Source organism: Cyprinodon variegatus, unplaced genomic scaffold (assembly GCF_000732505.1).
Source record: "Cyprinodon variegatus isolate N-32 unplaced genomic scaffold, C_variegatus-1.0 Scaffold908, whole genome shotgun sequence".
Classification (NCBI taxonomy): domain Eukaryota; kingdom Metazoa; phylum Chordata; class Actinopteri; order Cyprinodontiformes; family Cyprinodontidae; genus Cyprinodon; species Cyprinodon variegatus.
The window spans coordinates 222388-246602 of record NW_015151361.1 but is presented as its reverse complement, the minus strand read 5'-3'; the positions used below and the strand labels follow the sequence as shown (position 1 = coordinate 246602).

Here is a 24215-nt window from a genome sequence, read left to right as displayed (position 1 = left end):
TGCACTTAGCACATGTGAGCACAGAGCGGCTTAAGGATGCTCCACTTCTTTTTTCATGCTGTTGTTTATCGTATCAGAGGAAAGAGGCAGGCCTGTGAATGACATGTGAACAGAAAAAAGAGCCACGTGTGGGGATGTTTAGTATGTGTACAGCGTCCACTCTGCCTTTATACGATGATAAGTAAAAAATTGCCAGAAGCCCCTCTTAGAGAAAAACAAAGCAACAAACCGGAGATGTCACGTGATACAGAGAGAAACGGTTAATCATTTGTTTGTCTTTTTTGTGTGTTTTTTTTCTTTCATCTGGCAGCTGAAACTCAGACACAGCAATGTATATGGCGCTGCAGGGAAAGCGAGAGGGCTGAGGAACTCCTTAATGCTCACATTTGTGCATGAGGGGAAAAGCTCCTCTCTGCAGCTGCACACGCTTCACTGAGCCAGCATCCTTCTCTTGACCAAGATCGGATTTTTTTTTTACCAGAAGTGCCTTACCCTTCATTGCTTCCTGTCTCCTTTTGTTCTCTTTTACTTTTAAAGATTCATATGTACCTTTACGGCGCTGTTTGAAAGTCCTGTGTCTGCTTTTGCTTCTTTGCTCCATTTATTAATGCAGATTAGGGAAGTAAGTTATCAATTAATGAATTAATCCAAAGTTGCATTAAACGTATTGATCAATCAACAAATAAAAATAGTACACTTTTTTTTATATATATATAAATTATTGTTTTTGCTGTATTTAAGGTAAAATGGTGAAATTTCGCACATTTTTGAAAAAGACCCGGCCTCTCCACTTAAAAAAAAAATAGGCACATGCACAACCCTGTACCCGCTGCTGAGAGGGAACACATATTAAACATGTGCGGGAGCATACACAAGCCCATTTCTCCTTGTGCCCGCTCTGTTTAAATGTTGCTGTTTGCATCGCTCATACAAGCTTACTTTCCAAAAAAATATTTGCAATTTTTCCACTATGTCAGTCTCACTCCTGAGCACATAGGATGACCTTACGTAAACTTATCACCAGGATAGTTGACAATTAGGAGAACCGCCTATTTTATGATCCACCTGGAAAAACAGCATCCTCCACCTTTAAACACTGATTGAATTATCAAAAAAGAAATCTGACCCATTGCTAAACTTGTTAATTAGATATAACACTATAGGAGCCTATTAGGCTACTGAATAAAAAAAAAAAACTGATTCATGAAATTTATGAAACACAATTTCCAATTAACAGAGACACTAACTGTAATATACTGTAGCTCTCAGAATTGTTACAACTTGGTTCAATGAATTCCAAAAAAGCCTTTTCCAATCTACCACGCTAACTGCTAAGACGTATTTGTCTATCATATTACAAACATTTTGCATAATTTTCCAGAATTATGCATGATTTGGTCCACAAATACAAATGTAAGAAACGTTACATTTCTCAAAATGTTTATTGAAAGCAGAATTGGAGTGAGCAGTGTCTGAAGGTTGGTTTATGCTTAGAAACCAGGTAGTATGGGTGTGTCGCAGGTAACGCAGGTATGCCCCCGCCACAGACGATCTAATGCTCCTGTCCAAAATTGTAGGTGACCGCAGACAGGAGACCTCTGATTGGTCAAATCTATATTTGCTCTACACTAAGCACATTTCCTGTTTGGTACCTTACCGGCTTGTTTTGTTGGTATGACCGCCATGATGGAAAACGACTCATTAAGATGGACCAGCTAGAAGATTGAGGTGCGCAAGAACGCTGGGACCCTTTTTCCACCTGGATTCCTGCTCTTTTTCATGTCCCTTCATTGTCGCACAAACTTGCCCATTGCGCTTTTTCACTTCCTTTTTCACTTCCTCACCGCCTTGGCCATATCTAGACCCACAACTAGTTTGTGATTGACCCTCTTGCTTTGTGCCGTGGAATAACATAGCATAGACCACACTTCAAAATTGGGCATAAGTCAAAAATATCTGCGTCATACCTGCGACAAGCTCACTCAGTCACACTACTGCAGGAATATAAATGGCCCTTAAGGCAGGGACCTCTGGGGTGGAGACAGCAGGTTAAGCCAGGCATACACCGTACAATATTTTCAGTTGTTGCATGCATCTCTAGCTTAAACTGTACATCGGAACCGCAGGGTTGAAAAGTTCACAGCTCACGATACATGTTCTCACACTGTGCGCCCCAACCATCTGATGCGATCTCCCTGCTCACACTGCACGTCCAAAAAACCATGCGTTGGACTCAGCGCTGAAAGATGCCGCTGGTCGGACTCATAAATCTGGAAGAAGAACAAGAAGAATTCCCTTGTTTGCACGTGCGTAAGGTAAATCAGCTAGCTCTGCTTTAACAGCAAGATTTGTCCACAGACACCTTACCACGGCCGACTGAATTTGAAATTTGTTTGATTTTCTCCTGACCTTACGATTTTTGATCGGAAGGTGGTCGCGAGAGGCTAATCGCCCCTCATTACCTCCTGTATACTGCACAACACAGGACGCACAAGGAAGCTGAAACTCGGCCCACTTGAAAAAGTTCTCGCACGACTGGAAAATCAGCTCGAAAAATCGTACAGTATATGCCCGGCTTTAGTGACCACTTCTTTCTGGAGGTGGATGATAATGAAGCTGTGAGTCTCTAACCTGGTCTTATAGTTCAGTCTAAACAAGAGGGGGAAGATGGTTCCAGCTGGCCGGCTGCCAACACGGTGCGGAGGTCACCGCACAGAGAGTACCAGACGCTAATGTGTTGGTGGTTGGAGGACAGGTAGGAGATCAAAACCGAGCAGACGAATATAGGCAGGATAATCCAAATGGCAATGCCAAAGCCGATGTTGGAGATGTGCTTGATTGTAAGAGCCAGGAGGTCCGAGATACGGTGAGGCCAGAGGGAGAATCCAGGATGGAGTCGGGTCACAGTTCCAGGTACGGTGCAAAAATAGGAAGAGATCCGGCAAGAATCACAAGACAGGTCAGTCAAATAGATCAGACAGGAACAGGCGGGCTCAGAGGTCGAGAAGCAGAACAGGTCAGGATCAGGTAATCAGAAGAAGGGAACACTAAAATAAGTCTCACTAATGGCTCGAAATAATCTGGCACTGATGACTTGTCTGAAGGCTTTCTAAATAAATTTGAAAGATAATTTTCTGTCCACTGCATGCATCTGATTGTACACAAAACAAATGTATTCAATACGATATCCTTGTTATTATAGGGTTTCCAGTCATGCCACAGGATTGTAACTGGAAGAATTTTTAAACTTTGAGCAAAATTCTGAAGTGCAGTTTTATTTCCCTTTTTTGAGTTTACTAGACCTTGCTAGTGGGGAATTCCCAGTTAAATGTTTTGACTGATATTAAAGGCACACCGTGTAACTTTTGGTCACTAGGGGTGCTAGACCTGTAACTTTTCATGTCTAGTGTCCCTAGTAGCCACAATCACTGCAGCACTGTTGCAAAAGTCAACAAACAGTCAGCCGGCCAGCATTTTGTGTCTTTTGGTTAGGGACCGCGCTAGGCATCTAGGTTCGGCTCGGAGTGCATGAGAAACGCTGCTGCTCTCTGGAGAGCACCGCGGGGGCAGGCCGGACCGCGCTACGTGGTGGAGCTCCACTACATCGAATTGGGCGCCTCATTTATCTTTTGTTTGTAGCCTGCTAGCTTTCTATGCCCGTATTTTGCTTCTACCGAACATCAGAAATAATAAAGATATATGACCGTATACTAGATGCAAAGTGTTAACTTACTAGGCTAATAATGAAGTTGAGAAAAGAGAACATTTTTTAGATCCAGCATCTTCTTTCAGCCTGCACCAACGAACAAACTCTTGACTATTTGAGCTGATGTATCAAGTAAATTTATCCACTGTGAGATCGATAAAGTCAATCAACCAATCAATCAGTTAATTAAACTCCTTTCAATGATCATCTCTTGTGTTTCCTCACGCAAAATCCCTTTCTCTTTTTAGCCTTCTCAGAAGGTTAAAACTTTTTCCTTGCCTCAGCCATGAGCAGTACTCCATGACTATATAGAGCCTGTGGCCATCAATCGATATGTTCTTCCAGGTCACATGACCTGGCCAATGACGGTCCGTCTTCTCAAAAATTACATAGGCAGTATTTCAAGAGGGGAGGCCTGCTCGTATCATTGATTGTGTGAAGAGCTATATATTGACCTGAGGAATCTTTTAAAATAACTCATATGCATCAACACTTTAGGTCACAAAGTCTGCAGTGTGCTTTTAATATTGACCCAATAAAGTGATAACCACATTCAGCAACAGTAGGTATGAGAACAACTGATCCATTAATCGTTAACCAATGGAGTATTTAACTTTAAAGAGAAGCGGTGTTTCCATCAGCTTGCTTATTTTGGAGATTTTAAATGCAGGCCGATCTGTTCCAGTTTGTTTTTTAGCTAGACCAGGTTCCGATTATACAAGCATCATTGTGTAACCAGAAAATCATTGTCAACATTCATTTGTTTGTTTTGTGTTCGTCTTCTTCCTTTTCTGAAGGAACGTTAGCCAAGCTTGAAGATGCTTTACTTAGTCAACTAGCCACAACCAGGAAGAAAGCAGTAACGACACAAGAGGCGGGATCTCCTGAAAAGTAGCCAATCAGAGGCATTTTTTTCTCTTGCTTGTTCCACACTTAGTGTGACAAAATTTGATATAGGTGCTGAGAAACAGGTCCAAATGCAAGTAGGAAAGGATCTACAGATGCATAAAAAGCAAGAGAGTCCAGAGAATGACCCTCCACTCATGCTTGTTATCTATTGGAGACCTCATGGTTTTAAATCTTCATGCATAAAATGATCAAAATGCAAGGTGGGGTAGTTGTGTTTTAAATGAAAATGCTCATATGATTGTTAAGAATGTGTGTGCCCCCTTTAGCAGAATTCTGACTTCATATATTTAGTACTTCTGTCCTTAAACTAGTCATTATTATTGTTCTTCTGTTTTATTGTCTAAATTCTAAACCATTTTATTCCATTGGTAAATTGTCTAACTTACCTGCACAAGTCAAGGGAAAAAAACACACTTATTTCAAGAAATATTGAATATCTTGGATTTTAGTTTTTGCTGTGTATACAGCATAGCAGAAAGTCTGAGGTGAATAACTTCTCCTCAGAATCTACCAAAAGCTTGGTTATGTAATAGTTGGCTTGGCTCCATATGCTTGCCAGAGTTTTATAATAAATGAGCAAAAAGCAGTAAATAATGTCTTACTGTAATCATTGGTAAAGGAGCTGCTTTAACTGTTAGCTGTTTCCTTGTATTGCTATTACAGTCACTTTCTTCACAGGTGGAACTTTGGATTTTAAGTTTCCCTCAGATTTCCCCCAAGGGCAAACCATAACCGCACAGCCTGATTAGCATTAAAGGATGAGAAACTTCTGTTTCTTCCCAGCTACTGGATCAGAGCCAGACTTTAGGAACATAAAGTCAAAACAGTGAGATACTGTATAATTGCAGCACAAAGTGTGAGAAATCCTTGCAGTTTTTGGAACAAGGTTGTTCTGACTGCCTAGAAACCATAACAACAGAAGGGAGACAGGACACAACATTATAGCAAAACTAATTTAAAAGACTTTTATATTTGACCTAATTTTGTGTGAAAACTGCCATGAATGAAACTGTGGTGAGCCAAGTGTCACATGCTGAAGCTAAAATTCAGAGCGCAGTTGTTTGATGGAGTGGGATTCAAAGATTCCCTTATTGAATCCATAAAAGAGGTGTCTGAGGGTTATTTTATTGGGGGATCACTGAGCTCAGGTGATCACAGTATGCCCTAAAGCCCAGGCACACATGCTGAATCCTGTAGCATCAAACCAGTTGTCAGGGAGGGTGTGTTCGTCACAAGGCACAGAAGTAAGAATTAAGTAAGAAAACAAGAACAAAAAAAACAGCTGTCATCTTGATCAAAGACCATATTTTTTAGAATATTAAAATATTGGTCATATTCTCCTTCCTTCCAGTGGAATGAAGTTTCTGAGCATTTTGTTGACTCATATTAACCCCCACAGTACTATTATCAACGAATCTTTAGCAATGTTGGTAGTTCAACATGATAATCATCTTTAAAAATCAGACAATTTTATGAAATAGACACCTTTAAGGCTTAAATGCTTAATCGTGATCAGCCCTGATTTGTTATGTTTATCAATTATTAAAATAGTCTTAAACTAATATGTTAAATTAATCCAATCTTTACCTAGAGTCATTGCACACAGACTCTAAAAAGCCATTTGTTGAAAGAATAACCCCTCCACAACAGCAGCACATCTTCCTTGTAAGATTAAAATCTTAGTGAAATATATATATATATATATATATATATATTTATTTATTTATAATTAAATGTGTATGTACATATATTGTATATTTTTTACATGTTTTCGCCACTAACAGTTTAATTAAAATTCATAATTACATTTTTTTTTTATTCCATTTATATTGAAAAAACTTCCCCCTCATGGGGGCGGGCTTTCCTCTGGAATCAGGAGTGAAGACAAGTTTCTATTGGCCAGCTTAAATGTTAGCAACAACATTCTTTTTATAGGTCAAGAGTGAGCATTGGTATTGACCTTGAAGTGAAGAGAATGTAATCTGAAATGTAATTTGAAAGTAAACTCAATCTGAAAAAGAGAAATGAGAAAAAAAAATGTAACAGAAAATATAAAAATATTGAATGAAAATTAAAGAAAATTGAAAAGATTAATTCTCTGATCGCAAAATTACTATTAAGAATTTTCTTTTTATTAAGAAGTTTTTCAAAGTTTAATTTCTGGGTTGCATTTTTCTTTTTTAAATGTAAGTTTCTAAAACGTGTTCTTTGCTTGCAAGAGAATGGAACAAAATTCTATCCATACTGTCTGTCCATCTGATACTTCAGCTTCCAATTTTATCTCCCACTTAGCCAGATTGCTTCTGATTTTATCAGCTGTATTTACAACACATATGCGCCAGTGCTGCTAAGTTTACATTACAGCAATAGCTTTTCTAAAATCACAAAGCACTAATCAAATTCCAATAATTTTATTTGAACGTTATGCAGGTGAACTGTTTGCACTGATGAAGAATCACTCAGCAGGATAAACTCTATCAGGGCCTCAAACGGCATGGAACCTTTACCCTTTTAATGAACAATTCAACAAATATTTATCAAACTGATTCACTCTCTTGTATGGACCGTATTGAATTCACCTAGAAAAAAAACAAAAAAAAAACAGTTTTTCCGAATTACCAAGATTATTTAAAACAAATGAACAAAACATGTTTTTTTTCTAATTTAAAGAGAATAAAACATGTGTACATACCTGTGTGCTACTCGTTGCTCAGTTGTTTCACCCCTTTTCTTCAGTTTATCTCGTTAGTTTAGAAAAACAGTACTCTTTATATAATTTTTATATTTAATTATCTCCTAAATTCAGAAAAACAGTACATTTTTATTTAGTTTTATTAACGTTTTTTTAATTTAGAAAAGCAAAATGTTTAATTTATTTTTGCAAAAGTTATCTTATTAGTTAAAAAAAAATAATATATTTCAGTTTATTTTTATGGAAATTGTGTTTTTAATTCATAAAAACAGAATGTTTTTGTTTATTTTATTAAAACTATGTTGCTAATTCAAAAACCAGAAAGCCTTTATTTATTTTTGTAAAAATGATCTCGTTAATTCAAAAAAAGAGACAAATTTCTCCTTTTTCAGAGGAATGTGTTACATTTGGTATATGTCGAGCAAGATCAAGCAATATATTATATCCTTTATCCCAGTACACACACTATAAACAAAAACTTGGTATTATATAGAAAGCAAATTTGAATAGATGTGGAAAAAAACTTTAAGAAGAAAAATTGTTTAATTTCTTCATGTTTAGATTCACATTTCATATATATTCACATTAGAGCTGTCATTAAATGCAACTGGAACTCCTACATCTCCTGAATAATAATTGAATAATTGCTTTTTACCTGATAATACACTGAGGTCAGGGATACTGTTGACTTTTGAATATTACTGTTTACAAATGGATCGCAGGACTGATATACATTTTAATAACCTGCATTACTGATATTCTGCCACATCTTTACTAGCTAAAGCGAGAGTGAAGGTCAGCTCATCATCATGGTGTGCATCAATGTGGATGATGAATACAGATGCCATCTTCGCCTCAGGAACAGACAGTGTTGAAACAGACAGCCTGTACCTGCTGAAGGAGCAGGTACAGCCCAAGCTGCTGCAAAGTAACCCAGGGATTATGCCGTAAGACAAGGCTGTCGTCCTGCGTCGTACATATGCAGCGGCGGAGGAAGAAATGCAAGTGTTGCTAGGAGACCACACACAGCACATGCAGTGTGAGCGGCTTGATTTCACCTCCCTACCCCCTATTCTTAGTCTGATTGCTTTTCAGTCTTTCTTTATTTTCTGGTCCTCATGGTCCCTCTGTTTTATTTCGACCTCTCCCCCTCCATCATGTGTAGATCATATGTTTTTTACTTGAGTATATTAATCTTATTCCAGTCTGTGTTTGTCGGCTTTCCCCGTTTTTCACCACGTGCCCCTCCCGTCTTGCTGCATCAGTATCCCCTGCTCTCCGGCTGTGTGCGTTTCAAGCTGCTCATTCTTCTCCTGAATGGCCTGCTCCATCCTAGCTCTCTTCTCTGCTCTTTCTTTGCCCTTTTCTTATTTTTACCTTTTTGTGAAATATAGCACTTGACAGGTTAGGATGAGGACATTGTTAAAAAGAAACAGCTGCATCATTTGAACGTATCTAAACAAAACTTTGTTTTTGTTATTTTATTGTTAATTTGTTCACTGATTATTCGCTGTTAAATTGCTGCAAACATTAACAAATGCACACATAACCAATTCTGGGTGAAGCACTTTTGATAAATGAACATGTTGCTCCTGGTACAATATGTTCTTGTCTGCTACTAGTGCCTTAAAGCAAACTAAATGAATTTAAAATAGAAAAAATGGCCTTTTGAAAATATGTTTGTTTCTATTTCTGCCATTTAAACTATAATTTCACAAACCCAATGGAATTAGCCGTTTATTTTGAATATGGTGCGGCCTTTTTAAGGTCAGGAGGTGCTACGGTCTGTCCATCTGCGCAGCGGTGTTACTGCACCACTCACAGCATGGTGCTGCAGCACTACTGGACCAACAGCTGCGTTGACGGCTGGAGGGCAAAAGTCCACATTAAACCTTCTCAAAGTGTTGAGTTCATTATTAGTGAAAGATAGAAGCCTAACAATGCACATAGTCTCTTACTCTTACTTTTTCCCACACCCTCTCCAGTTAGTAGCTCAAACTTCACTGTATTTTATCAGAATTGAATCTAATACATGATAGATATGACCACTTACAGGCCATAAGAAGTCAAACTAGTATTTTTCACCTTAAAGTGAGCCACAGCTGCCCCTTTGGCTATAGAGCTGCAGTATACTATACCCAGTGGCAAATTTGGGAAATTTGGGGCCCTAGGCAAGGACAGGCAGGAGGCCCTCTGCATTGAGAAGACAACACATAAAACAGACCCATTATACAGACACAGATTTTTTTATAGTATGGACATACATTATTTGTTCTATGTGTTATCCCTCTCTTCTTCTCCCCTTTCTTGTTGTTTTCCTTTACTGTATGTTTTGTACTCAGCTGACTTTTCATGCCGTCTCAAAAGGAATGAAAGATTTTTTTCTAATCACTAAGCACACTTAGCTGATTGCTCCTTCCTGTGTTTCCATAAAGGCAAAAGTAAATAACACACTCCTTCTTTTCACCGTAGACAAGCCATGATCTGCTTATCTGTTCTCCATTTTTTTATTTGTATGAAATAATAGCTGCATGAATCATGAGAGCAGACAACATAGAGGAGAGCAGGAGGCGGGGTTACCAATTTACTTGCTCTGGAGAGCAGATTTCGGTCTGCAGTAGTAGAAAGAAGTGACTAGATTTGGCACTAGGCGCTTTTTTGAAATAAAAGTACTAGAGCAGTCTGAAAAGTCGCTAAATATAGCGACAAAAGCGCTAAGTTGGCAACACTGCTCTTTGCACAGTTTGTTTTCAAATAGTTTGATGCTGTCTGTTTAGACCTTTTCTGAACATGTGCAGCAAATGGAATGATCCAATATGGTGGATACTGAGGGGGCGCTGAGACACACTTAATATTATAAGCGTTCTGATGGAATTTTAGCGAAAGGATTTTTATCAAAAACAGCATTAATGTGCACAAATAAGGAATAGTTCTATTAATTATACATGTAAACAGAGTTTTATGGGGCCCCCAGAAACTTGGGGCCCCTGGCGACTGCCTAGTATTGCCTAATGGTAAACCCCTGCCTATTCCAATATGGCTGAAGCTAAAAGCTAAATGAAAACACTTTCATTTTGAATTAAAGTTGAACTAAAACAGAAAAAATAAAAAAATGAAATTGATAACAGGTTCTGTAGGAGCAAATACCTGTAAGAGCAAATAATATGTATTTATTATATTTTATTTAATATTATGTCTTCAGATCGGAGGCCAAGAACATGAACCAGGGCTTGCTCCAAAGGTGCACTGGCCCCTGTTGGCCCCTGTCTAGAACCACCCATTCAAATGCACACCACACTTTTCAGATTTGAACTGATAACTGCATTTTTTTCTTTCTCCGATAGTTTGTCACATGACATTGGGACAAAATTATGCTGAGGGTCATATTGATGTGGGAAAACATATGACAATTTGCAGCTATAAGAACACTTTTGTAAGCCGATGAATCTGATGCTGTTGATGCTTCACACCATGTGTGCATGTGAGTTTAGCATGTGAGGAGGGTAGTTGGCCTGTGTATGTATTTGCTCTTGTCAGTGAATGAGTTGTCTGCAGTGTTGCATGCTGATTGAATCACGTCAACCATCTGCCTCCTGGTCCTTTAGATGAAGTCAAGCAACTCTTGACCCCGCAGATGCCCCTAAAATGACTTGTCTCTAATGTACAAACTGACAGTGACCTCTGCATTTTGGAGTTATCATAAGAAGGGAATCAGTTAATGGGAAACCATCTACAGAGCAAACATGGAGGGCTCTGTCTTTCATCTAAACTGGTTAATTCCACACCAACCCACAGCGTATAATGCAACAATTGTAGGGCTGCCGGCTCAGCTGCCAGATCCCAGAAACCAAAATCAAAGCCACACTTAGCGAAAGCCCAACCTCCAGTCGCTGCTCCCTAACCTAATTAACATTGAGTCAGCAGGCATGGCAGCAGCAGTGGTCGAGGTTGTGGTCAGGGCTGTGGGAGACAGGAATAGCAGAAGGAACGTTGACACACTGCATGACACACTGGGACCATGACAAAAGAATCACACACAGCCATGCAGGCGGCCCGGTTAGCAATGCCTGCTTCTTCCACTTCAACTGTTTAGCTTTTGTCTTTAAAAGTTGGCAAGGCTGAGGGTTAATGACTTTTTAATATGGAATGCAGGCGGTGGATAATATAAGCTAAACAGTCCTGATGATCTACTGAATCAGGAAGGTACAGTAACTGCACTGCTGAAACATCTGGAAGTCCTCTAGTTTTTATCTCTTAATGTTATTTAAATCTATCACTAAAAAACCATGAAGTTATAATTCAGCCACTTTTTTACTGTTGTATGTACCTTACCCTGGGGTATGGGTTTATACCAGATCACACACACAAACTTGTTTCACTGTCTTTGCAGGGGCTTTCCATTGACTTCCATTAATTTCTACATCCTATCCATTACCTTTACCTTTACCCTAACAGTTATGGGTTCATACCTAACCCTAACCTCAATTCACACCTTAGTCGTAAACATGATCCCTGACCCAAAAACAGCAATTTCCCACGTGGTGCCCCACAATGAGCAGCCGAACCCCACGACCTGCAATTTTTCCTGAAAATGGACCCACCAATATATTAAAACAAAAGCAAATGAAATTAAGCCTTATTATTTAGGTGTTTTAATTATTATTATTTGTTAAAGGGAATTTTAAAAATGCTTGAAAAAATATTTTTTTTATCACTCCCTTATATTTAATAAATACAAACTGCATGCAGCCTTCTGTGTTCAGGAGGTTTAGCTGGTGAATAGTCTAGTAATTTAATGGTTATAATTACAGCTTTTCATGAAGGTCTAAAAGGTTTGTAAAGAAATCAATCAATGAATTACATCATGAAGACTGATAAATTCAACAGATATATCAGAGGTTAAGTTGTGTGAATGTTTAGGGCAGGATAAGCTTAATAAACAATTTTCAAGGCTTTGAAGATTGCCTATGATTTAATTATTTATATTGAACCAATTTTCAATTCATGTGATCTCAAAGCACTATATAGAGACATTAACAGAATAATAATAAAAATTGAACTTTATCAATCTCACACTAGAGAAATTCACCTCTGCATTTAACCCATCCCCTTGGGGAGCAGTGGGCTGCCATTGTGCAGCGCCCGGGGAGCAGTGTGGGGTTAAGGGTCTTACTCAGGAACCCAGAGTGCAGGTTGTGGGCCTCGAACCGGGTATTTCCAACCTTCTCAGAGCACAAGCGCACTACTCTAACCACTATGCCTACATCAGATCACCTAGTCCGATTGGTTAAACGTTTTCTGTTTAAGGAACACAAACTGATAGCATCCATTAATTGACTTTGCAGAATTTGTACCTCCTGGACGAACATGTCGAGACAGCAGATATTGAATTGTGTCATTGACTCTGGAGCAATCCCTCACACCAAGCATGCATGCAGCAATAGTGGAGAGGAAAACACTCCCTTTTAATGAGTAGAAACCTCCAGCAGAACCTGGCTCTTTTAAAGTCAAGAGGATAATAGAGAGCACATACAGTTAGTCACAGGGAAAGCTGTAAACAGCCCCAACTCTAAAATCTATCACCGAAGGTGTTCATGGCAGCAGCCCAGCTATTTCCCTCCAGGATGGACTACAGCCAAATGTAAATAGACCAGATGAAGTTTCTATGATGAGAAAAAGCAGAAAAAAACATAAAGTTACAGCCTGAACTGTAAAAAAAAAAAAAAAAAAAAAAAAAGCAAAATTGGACAGTAGAAGTAGAATTTGCAGAGAGAGGAAAAGTGGTCCCTATATCATCCAGTATACTAAGCCAACAGCAGTATAACTATAGAGATAACTCAGGATAACCTGAGCTACTGTACTTATAAGCTTTATCATGGTGCCCGCCTCATTCAATAAAACTGGAAGTTGATTTAAAAGAAATGGAGCCCATTGCCCTTTGCTTCACTTTTATATATATATTATATATATATTTGATATATATATTGGAATAAGACCTTTAAAAATCTGCATTATCAATCTCTGCAGATAACTGCATTAAAGGGGAAATCCACTGTGTATTGACTTAAGATTGAATTGAATAGCATCACCTCTTATTTCAAATATAGTTTCATATTTGTCGCAGTTTAACAAAGGAGAACCAGTGATAACACTTTGCTTTCCTTCACTAAAACACCTCCAAACTTTGTTTCTATTTCTGATGGAAAAACACTGGCATCATGCTTCATCAGCTGACAGCTGTTCTTTTCTTCACCAACTGTGCTCTAAAACTCACATCCTCTGACATGAATGCACGGTTGGACTCTCAAATATCTGCCCCACAACAGGCCTGTTTTCTCATAGGGTTAGCGTGAACGGGAAGCTGTGCGTGCGCTACATATGACAAACCACATTACTGTCTGCTTAGCAGGCAAGCTTAGATAGGCCATCCCAGGGCCTGCAGCCAAAGCTGCTCCGCTGCTGAGTTACCATGCTTACTCAAATATTCATAACTGGATAATGAAAGTATAAATACACTTGCAGACAAAGTAAACAAAACATCAACTTTTGTCCTCTCCATTTGTCCCCCACTGTGATGGCTGACAGGAAGGTTTAATGCGCAACAATAAGCATTGTAATGAACTATCTCTTTTTCAAGTTTGTTTGGGTTTATTTTGTTATTTACACACACTGTGAATAACAGCTGTCAGTCTTAGCATCTACAGTCAGCGTGGGAAGCTATTGAACATCTTTTTTTAATAATTCATAAATGATCAAACATTGTTCTTGTTTCCTTCTCCTCCAGAGGGGAGCTGCCTTCGGCACACGCCCGCTCCTGAGTCTTCTCCTGTACCATGAGCTCTGGCTCTGCCCAGGATGTGGCAGTCGAGCATTTCTTGCGTGACATAGAGAGGCGAAGCAAGCGGCTACACTGCGCTGTGATAGGCTGCGAGGAGGAGCAATCCTGCAGCGACATGAACCTGCTGTACCGCAAGAGTCGCTTGGACTGGAGGCAGAGAGAGCAAGAGGGAAGTAAGAAGAGGTGAGTGGACGAGGAGAGCTGCATGTAAGGGATTACAGCTAGGCTCAGCTGGAGGAAACTTAAACCTCTTAGTTGGTGTGAAAGAGTTTAAATTCAAAATCCTTATTCGACGTGCAGTTCATAAAGTCAAAGGAGGTTCGTACGAATGCACAAAGAGAAGTTAATATGTTCTGTATGTGAGAATATGAGGGCTGAATGAGCATAAACCAATAAAAAGGAGAATCTAAAGCTATTTTATAAAACTAGATATGAAATAGATTTTGGCAAAAACATAGATTTCACACTTGTTGTCACACGACTTACACACCCTTGAATTTGACTAACCTCTTTCAAAAAAGCACATGATCTCTACTACTGAGGAGAAAAGGAGCACATAGATAATCTCTGCTGTCTCCTTTGTGAATAGGTCTGTAGTTTTAAAAAGGAGGTAGTCCAAACAAAAACAGTGTAACAGTGGTCAAAGGAAGCAGTTAAGCATGCGGAGAACAGTTGGGATGCATTGACTTTTCTCTGTTTATTCATTTAGATCCACTGCGAGATTCCCTCACAGGTGTGTGGTCACAGAAACATTTGGGAGCAGTCATCTATTCCTGCTTCTAATGTGAAAGATTATCCTTTAGCCGTGGATGGAAACGTGATTTACGATAATGAAATGCACATTTAAAAAAAGGGTCATGCTGAGAGGGAAAGAGGCTGAAAGATGTTAGAAAAGCCAACTTTGAACACTCCCCCCTACTGGCATTGTGTTAGAAACAACAGATGGAAGTGTGAATCAAGTTCAAATCCTCATCAGCCCATTAACTATGCAAATATATGGAAAAAAATTCACAACTAATTCAATTTAAAATAGAAGAATTTACAAGGTCACAGATAATTATTGTTAAAAACTTAGTAGCGAAACAAAGCTAAAATTAAATCTCTTCTGTATAGTTGGTTGAAAACCATAAATCATAGGGAAATTCACATTTCGGCATGAGTTTTGTGTTTGAGAACCAAATTTTATGTTGAAGAGTTTAATGTTAAGATAATTCAGCTTTTACCAATCACAACTAAGTTGAATGTGTTCGAATCATTAACCACTACAAGTCCAAAATTTTGATTAAGTATCATTCAGGTAAAATGACATTTATTTAAAATTATTTGCCTAATCAGAAATCAAAAACCATTTAGATATTTGATTCTAAGAAATAAATAATTCTATGTCATTTTCCTGAAATAATAATAAGTAGTATATCTATTGATGCTAGGGGTACTGGGGGGGCTGAGTGAGACCTCACTGCTGTAGGATCTGTGAGGCCGTCATGGAAGGAGCTGCTTTCATCCAGTCTCTGGTTCCAGGCCTTTCCGGCAAAACTCACAGGCTTTTAAAACAGGCTCCAGAGGGGAACCATTATCCCTCTGCCAAAAAGCAGGTCCTCTAAGGACATTTATGATTTTGGACGTCTGGCTCTGACTTCTCTAGTGACAATAGCTTTGAAAAAACAACTGATTACAGTTTGTCTGCAGGCATGATAGAACATTTTAAGATGCAGTCTTAACACCTCTTACCTTAATTCATGTAATTACTGATGACCTCTGTTCCTTTGCACTGGTTGCTGGTTTTAGATTTTTCTTTTCTTTCCTATCTGATATGATCCAGCCACATTTTATGGTTTAAAGATGACACAGTTATTGACAGCCTGTTACAGGAAGATGATGACTCACCTGGTCAGGTGGTGGAGGATTTAATTATGTGCTTTCATAACTCCTACTCCAAACTTACACTGTCACCAACAGGAAAGACTCGTCTGTATGATTTTGGAAAAAGGCCAGCCTACCACCTTAAGTTCTCAAAAAAAATTTAGGATATATGATTTGCATTCCAGTTTGGTGTAAAATGTTAATGAGCCTTTCGTAAAGTTTTATCAGAATCTGTTTTGACTTTCCTTAAATCACCTGGCTCAGAAAAAGATAATAAAATAATACATAATAATAAATACATTTCCTTTCCTGTTTTTATCCAATTCATGGAAAATTTGAGTCTAGGAAGAGATTTAGATTGGCCAAATGAAGGACGAACTGAGGGAAAATATACTTTATGTAAAAATTTGTTCAGTTTTAAAATGTGATTGGGTATGGTTAACATTTTAATTGTTTTTTAACCAGCTGACCTGCAAGATATTTTTGCCTTCGGGGCCAAATGAAAGTAAAAATTAACCAATTCCTTTTTTCTTGTCTGGTTAATTAGTAGAGTAAAACATAGTCAGAGTGAAGGAGAAAGGTAAATAAATATATGTGGCTCCATGTATTTATCTATAAAATAAAATCCTAGTGAAAAATGTTGATATTTATGTTGGTGCCAAAATTTGAAAATTTTATGTGTTATGGTCCATTTACCAAGACACTCTTTACTTTAAGTGGAAAGCCTGAGAAGCCTTTTGTTTATCAAGAGACAGGATATCTACGGAGTAAGATAATTGTCACTAAAAACATTTGCATAGGTGACTAAATTTGTATATGTATGTCAATGAATGTGATTAGATTTGAGATTTCCCAAAACTATAACAATTAATCAAAAGTCTACAAGAACAAATAACACATTTACAATTATGTTCAAATTTTAGTGGAATAAATTATTTTTTTTTACGAGAATTAATCACAAATTTAGGACAAAAAATCACAAATGTACACAAATCCACCGCTCCTGACTAACCTGTTTCACTTCTTATCAGCTGGTGGCTGTAAAAGCCCCTGAAAGTTCTTCAGCATTCAACATTAAACAACAAGAAAAGGAAGTTATAGAAAAAAGAACCATCGACTGAACAATCTAACTTTTCCAAGATGTTGTTTTCGAGATATGTGAAGAATAATGTTCAGTTGATGGTTCTGTTTTTTCTTCTTCCATTTCTTCTCGCTTAAAGACATTTGCAAACATCTTTCAGGGGAGATTACTGCTACATACTGGTAGGGAGTGAAACAGCTTCATCAGTGGTTGTTGATTTGCCCTTGTAAATTTCTAAAATGTACTCGTACATTTTTGATTTGTACTTGATTTTTACTGCTGCACTTTAAGAAATCGAATGTCATGAGAGCTGTACTGAACGAAATTTGTTCTGTATACAAAATTACAATAAAAGTTGTCTAAGTCTAAGAGTTAATGACAACAAACAAATACAAATTGCAAATATACTTCGATTTATTGAGTTATATATTCAAACACCTATGTAATCATTTATATTGACAGTTATCTTACCCCAAAGATGCAGATTAGTTTACCTTTAGAAACATTTTGTTCTAGACTTTTATGTATGGATTTTCATAGTCAACTTAAGCTACTAAAACACCAACAAACACTCAGTGGCATAAACAAACAAGTGTCCTGCAGAGGGTGTTGACAACACTCTGTCATCACACTCACATGACAGTTTGCACATGACAGTAATGTGGTGAAAACCAAACGCTTCACAGCGAGTGAGTGTATCTTGTTTATCCGAGCATCAGAGGAGAGATGTGACGTTGAGCTGTGAGTCACCTACAGCCCAGCAAAACATGCACTGTGTTCCTGGCTGTTTGTGGAGGGGAATGCAGAAGTTCCAGCGAGTGCTTTCTGACTCTGAATGGTAAGGCAGCGGTCCACATGTTAGCAGCACAGATCAATGTCATTGCTGGATCTGGGGTCGGCTGAGTTGCAGTGCAGCAAGTGGGACAGTCTCGACACGATGAACAGCTAAAGCAAAGCTGTGTGGGAGGCTTCAGGGACAGAAAGTGGGAAGTGGAATGCAGCGTGCGTGGAAGGACCAATGACTAGAGAATAGACTGGAACGGAGATCTGTAGGGCCTTTGGAGAGAAATCACATTCAGCAGGAGAGAGCTGCAGGATGGTAAAAAGGTGAGTTTCAGTGTGAGTTTTAAAAATAGAGTCAATTTCTTATGGCGCTAATACAGGCAGACAGACTATTCCCAATAGAGACAACTGGTGGGAGAAAACCTCGCTATCAGCCAAAGCTTTATTAATCCCAGCACAGAAATATGAGCAAGAGTAGCACATTTCTTTTCACTTTAAACCTTTTTAAGCAGACAACTGGGCAGGTAAGGATGAATTACAGATACTTCAGGTACCTAAATAAAATAAAAAAAACACTGTTACATCAGTTAGCAATCAGAAAAATAATAATATTTATCTGAATAAAAAAATAAAGTTCAGTTAAAGTTGATTTATTTTGATGGTTTTAACGAATTCCTCTCCTCGTGGTAATTCATTCATGACTAAGCATATTTATCTTGGCTTTTTTGTGGCCTCTGGATATTTAATGGTCACATGCTGCCAAACATTCACCAGCAGCATCAAAGGGACCAGAAGGTAGGAGTTATACTCTTGGTAAAACCAGCATAGTACTGACAAGGAAAAGAGATGGAAATAGATTATCAACCCATTACTTAAGGGCAAACAAGCATGTACTGTGTCAGTGGGTCTCGGAGAATAAGGACAGCTCCAGATTGAGATGTTGGTGTTTAACCTCAGCATTTGACAAGAGTTGACATAACTGGACCAGTTTGACCTTAAACCAGATTGGATATTCTCAGTCACGCTTTTTTTCTTTTCTTTATTGTATTTAGCTGGTTAAACACACTCAAAATCTGGCCTAGAAAAATGAGTTAAAAATGAAACGTTAGCTGCTACTGGCAGAATGTTTTTTTTGTTTTGTTTTTTCCAAAGATGCGATTTCTCTAAAATCATTAAAGCTTTTGTAAAGTTGACAATATTCTGAATATCTGAATATAATAAATCAAGATTAAAGGTGACAGCAGAAGCCTGTTGGTTTGGCTAAGACAGGGCTCTGCAGACTGTGGCTCTGGATAACTTCAATCATTTTAAATATGAAGGTCATAAAAAGCTACTTTCAGTAGTTTCTCTCCAATAACTGCAGGAGGAAGTTCACCAAAGAACAGGCTTTTATTTGTAAAGTTATTTATTTCATAATTTTGGGGACCAAAAATTAGAAATCCACACACAGATGTCTTGCTTTTAAAAGCATCCTCATTAAGGTCAACGGCAGGTATAAATTAATCATTTATCCAATTGTTTTGCTTTGCAAATGTTACTTTTTAAATAGAATTAGTTTTGCCTTTGCAAGCTGTACATAAAATCAGAGCTAACCAGACTTTCACTCAGTTTTGCTGAGGATGTTAATCGACCCCTTTAGAGTCTTCTCTAAAAACAAAAGTCTATCTCGCACCAGAGCTATCTGTAGTTGGAGCCTTGATCTTTTTTAAACACATGTTTTTTTGTTTGTGTTCTGGGTTTGGCTATTTGTATCATGATATAATAATTAAGTATCATAATAATATAATTGTAGCCAAAGATGGCTTCCATCACTCTTTAAAACCATCTATCCTCTACACCCCAAGATCAGAACGCCAGCATTGTTATAACTTTCTTTGTCGTAAGATGAATGTCATTAAAGGTGTCTGAACTTTTCAAGTGTAAGTCAATACATATAAACAAAATTGTAATTCTTTCTTGTTCTCAACTGATACATAGATGTAAGATCAGCTGTATTATCTGTGAGAACACACGTTTAAAAGTTACAAATAAAAGTTGCAACTTTGCAAAATTACAACTGTAAATAACACATTTATGAGTACGCATTACTTCCAATGCGACAAGTATGTATGAGCTGACAAGGAATTAATACTTTTAATAAATTTTATTGACATTTATCTTATACCATATGTGCCATTTGTTCTTCAGGTTCTGCTGTACGGCTGAATCTTAACCAGAACTGCTGGTTCGCCTGTGCTGCGCCATACGTTTTTGTAGTCGTTGTTTTGCTTTCTCCTTTGTAGGCGTCCGGGCATTAACAATGGCGCCCAGATTTGGTTTGGGTAGTCTGTCTTTGGGATGATACATTATTTGTGAGTGTGTCATTGGGTCTGAAATTCACTAATTGGTTGTGTTTTGTTAGGATGAAAATCCTTAGAAAGTCATCTGTCTGTCTGTCTGTCTGTCTGTCTGTCTGCCGTCCGTCCGTCCGTCTGTCTATTGATTGATCTATTTTTCTATGTTTCGCTGTTTAGATGTTATTCTCTGTTTTTCAGAGTTTTTTTAATGATCTGCTACTTATTAGGACCAAATTCCGTTTTATTTTATTGTATTTACATTTATCTTGTCATATTTTGCTGAATGAGTTCTAGTCTCGATTTAAAACTGGTTTCTACATAGCTTTCAGATCCCAGTAAGCAGAACAAGTGTCTCTGTGCTGCCCTAAATCCAATTCAGTGTCAAGGAGCAATTTTCAGTCAGTGAACTATTTAGTTATAAAGGTTCTTCTTTAGCAGAGCCAAGCGAAAAGCCCACCTATCTCAATCTCTGTATTTACAGACGGTACATTAGGGTTTTTCTAGCCTGCTACTGGATTCTTTTTGAAAGAGCAAATAAAGTTTGACAAGAGATTATTGTTCTTCTGTTTTATCTCTACCTTAGCTTCTGCAGATTATTGGTTTAAAACATATGAAAGGCAGTGCAAAATAAAAAGAAGTGAGTCCTGATACTCTCTGAAGAACCGTCTTTGATCTGATTCTACATCTAAAGAAACAAGGGGAGGAGAAAAAAGTGAGCTTGAAGCTGTGAGAAGGGAAATGCTCAACCTCTGTCCGAAGCTAAATTTGTCTTTCTGGTATCTATGCCGATTGCAAGGAGTCACTCTCCACAGGCATTGAAGGGCGCAAACAAATGAACGTCTGCGTTCCATCACATTAGGAGTGGTACATAGGCGAGAACCGTCTGATACAAGTGGAGGAAATGAGAGCCTGTGTGTCCCTCCTTCTGGTGCTTTGGAAACTTGTGTATTCTTCTGTGGTTTGTTGGTTTTTTAGTCTCTTTCAGTGTCTTGTAGAATAATTTAGACACTTTATTTCATCTGACAGATCAACACAAAGTAGTTAAACACTTGCATTGCAATGCATACTGCATTGTTTTTAAAATGTTTTAGAATTAAAAATCTGAAAAGTGTGGCGTGAATTTGTTTATCGCCCTACTGGGCCATAGTTTATAGAATCATCTTCTACTGCCATTTTGACTCCTAGTCTTTTGGGTGACTAAGGATCAGTTGGATTTAATAGAAAACAAAAATGCATCCCTAAAGGCTTGCATGTAGATTTAATTTATCTAAATTTTCCCTACAGCTGAATATGCCATGCTTCCCTTCCACAGTAACTCTGAGTGGATTTCCCTGGGTTCTGCTGCGTGTTTTAAACAGGCTCTTCTGTTTTCTTTGTTGTTTGCCCTGTTTTTTAGCACCCCAATATTATCATAAACTCTGGCCACCTTTCCTGTCCCTGCTGTAGAAAAACCTACCCACAGCATGATGATGACCCACCATATCTCACTATGCTTTCCAAGGTGCTCAGTGTTCAGTTTTCCACCAAGCAGTATGGATTAATTTTTTCCCCCCCCACATTTACCTCGTTCACTACTTTGCTTACGAGAAACTGCAGACAGGCTTTTGTCTCAATTACAGTTTTCTTCTCGTCACTTTTGCAGGTGAGCAGCTAATAACTGCTGTGTATCCATCTGGATTGATCCTGTTCTTGCCTGTAAACTTAGTTTAAGCATTGCTTAGATTTACAGCCATTTTCAGATAACAGATTGAACGAGATCCTTTAAGCCTGGGGTTATGATTTGAAATCAGACTCAGTTTTAAACTTCTTCTTTAAACTTTGTCATCAATCTGTCAATCTGACCGAGTCTTACGATCTTAGATCTAGCCAAAAGGCTCTTATGATCTTGTTTAGAGATATGCTAAGAAGAGCAGATTATAATTCTTCCTTTGAATAAATTCTACTCAGAATCTCTGTAATAATCTGCCCCTGCTGTAAGGCAACTGCACTTGGTAAGAATTCTTGTTTTGAGAAAATCTGAGAATCTGCTCTTGCTTAGTATATAAATCTCAAAATAAGATCAAAAAGACTTTTTGGGCTAGATTTAAGATTGTAAGACTTGATTAGAGGGACAATTTTGCATTGTTGGTCGAACTGATCATGCTTATCATCTAAGTACTCTATCAAACCACTAAGTCTGTCTTAGATCAGTTTGATTTATTCTGCATTGCAAAAAATTAAGCATAGCTAAATAGTTTTTTTTCCAGGTGGATCATCAAAATATCCCCCTGGTAATATGTTTACCTAAAGCCGTGCGATAAATTTTCGATAAAGTCCTACGTAATATTAATTTTCTTGAAATAAGTTTATTTTCCCTTGATTTGAGCAGATAAGTAAGACAATTTGTTTATTAAATAAGGTAATTTATGTTTGAAATAAGAAAAAACAACAACTCTGTCTCAATATTTTGTAAGTTTAGAATAAGCATCATATTATATTGGCAAAAGTACGCATTCTACCAGCAGATCATCTTGTTTACCTTCTCAAATTAAGGTTATATACACAAAAGTTGTTGGAAGACAAAATTAAAAAGATGCAATAAGTGTTAACAGTTTTGAAGGCAGTGTATGTCATCTATTACAAAAGCAAAGTTTCTCTGCTAAGCTGAAGATTCACAGTAACCCTTCGATAATGACTTAAGGGACTTCTCTCATGCTGATGGGGGGTGAAGCAGTGTAACACCCCCTCTGAAGAGCACACTACTCAGCTGAGTAGAAGCAAGCTGAGGCTTGTCAGAACACATTTGTAAACCTTTGGTTAGCTCAGCAGGGCTCTGGTCTTCTCAGCTTTGTTTCCGTAGTTTGAACCTCTGACCTGACAAACTCATCTGAAATCCCTCCTCACTATAGAGATAATAATCTCATATCTACTAAAAAAGTGATTTGTTTTCTTTTACAGTAAAAATCCATATTGCAAACCTTTATTGCAACTATAAAAATGTGTCATATAATTAAAGGGAGGATCATTCTTTTAATAAACACTTTCACAACTGATCTAAAAATAAGTAAAGGTCTATTGAAAGTCAACATATTTATAATTTGAGCAGTTAAGTAAGATGATCTGCTGATAAAATGGGATATTATAGACTTGAAATAAGATAATAATCATTGTTTTCCATTGGCAATTCTTACCAGCTGAAATGAAGAGTAAAATTTACTAACTTGTATTGTAATGTTTGCATTTAAAGAAAATATACTGCACTTCAAAAACAAAATTAAGCATCAATTTCTGAAAAATAAATGCATTTCACCATAGTTTGAGAAGGCTTATAAGACGATTGGTAAATGGAGTATTTATGATCCTTAGGTAAAAATAATTAGATTCTATGCACTTGAAATAAGATAATAAAGCTGTTGTGTTATATCTTAAAGGTAAATAATCTTGGTCCATTGGCAGGTTGTCTTACTTGCCTGCTCAAATCACGGAAAAATACACATTTTAAGAAAGGATGAGGACCATATGCTTAAAGAGAAGGGACTGCAGCTCCAGCTGCTGCTTCGTATGAAATATAGAATACTTTGTCTGATTGATCTTCTTTGGCTGCTTTATTTATGACGGTTTGAGTCTGTGTCATTGATCGTTTCAAAGCCCCAGCATCAAATACCATATTCACAACCGTTCCCATGGTAACAGACAAAATGATTCGGGAGATCCTTTCGCTCAGGCTACAGGTTCATGTTCTGGATGTAGACATGTAAAAAAGACAGGGGGATTTCCATACGCTGCTAAATTGCTTCTGACAATGGAGCTGATTTTGTATTTTGAGTCCAGCAAAAACAAAGTAGCACAGCTTTGCTTCTTGCACTTGAACCCCCGTGAGCCATTTTTTACAATGTAAAGGGAATTTTTGAAGAGCAAGGAGATCTAGAGAGAAGAAACATAAGAGACAAGTCAGTACAAATGGAATACCATGTTTATTACTTAACTGTGATTTTTTTTTATGTCTTAATTTAACATTTTATTAGATT

The 24215-nt window shown here is 37.8% G+C and overlaps 1 protein-coding gene across 3 annotated transcripts in view; it reads left to right on the top strand.

Moving 5' to 3' along the window:
- nyap1 (neuronal tyrosine-phosphorylated phosphoinositide-3-kinase adaptor 1) overlaps window positions 1-24215 on the top strand; it is a 71567-nt gene that overhangs the window by 36005 nt on the left and 11347 nt on the right. Inside the window, exon 4 of one of the 3 annotated variants that reach the window (XM_015398058.1) lies at window positions 14092-14328. In XM_015398058.1, the coding sequence (XP_015253544.1) occupies window positions 14141-14328 (188 nt within the window). In that variant the 5' untranslated portion in view covers window positions 14092-14140. Of the gene's footprint in view, window positions 1-14091; window positions 14329-17938; window positions 18197-24215 lie in introns of those variants that run through there. The other 2 variants (XM_015398057.1, XM_015398059.1) reach the window with 2 other exon arrangements.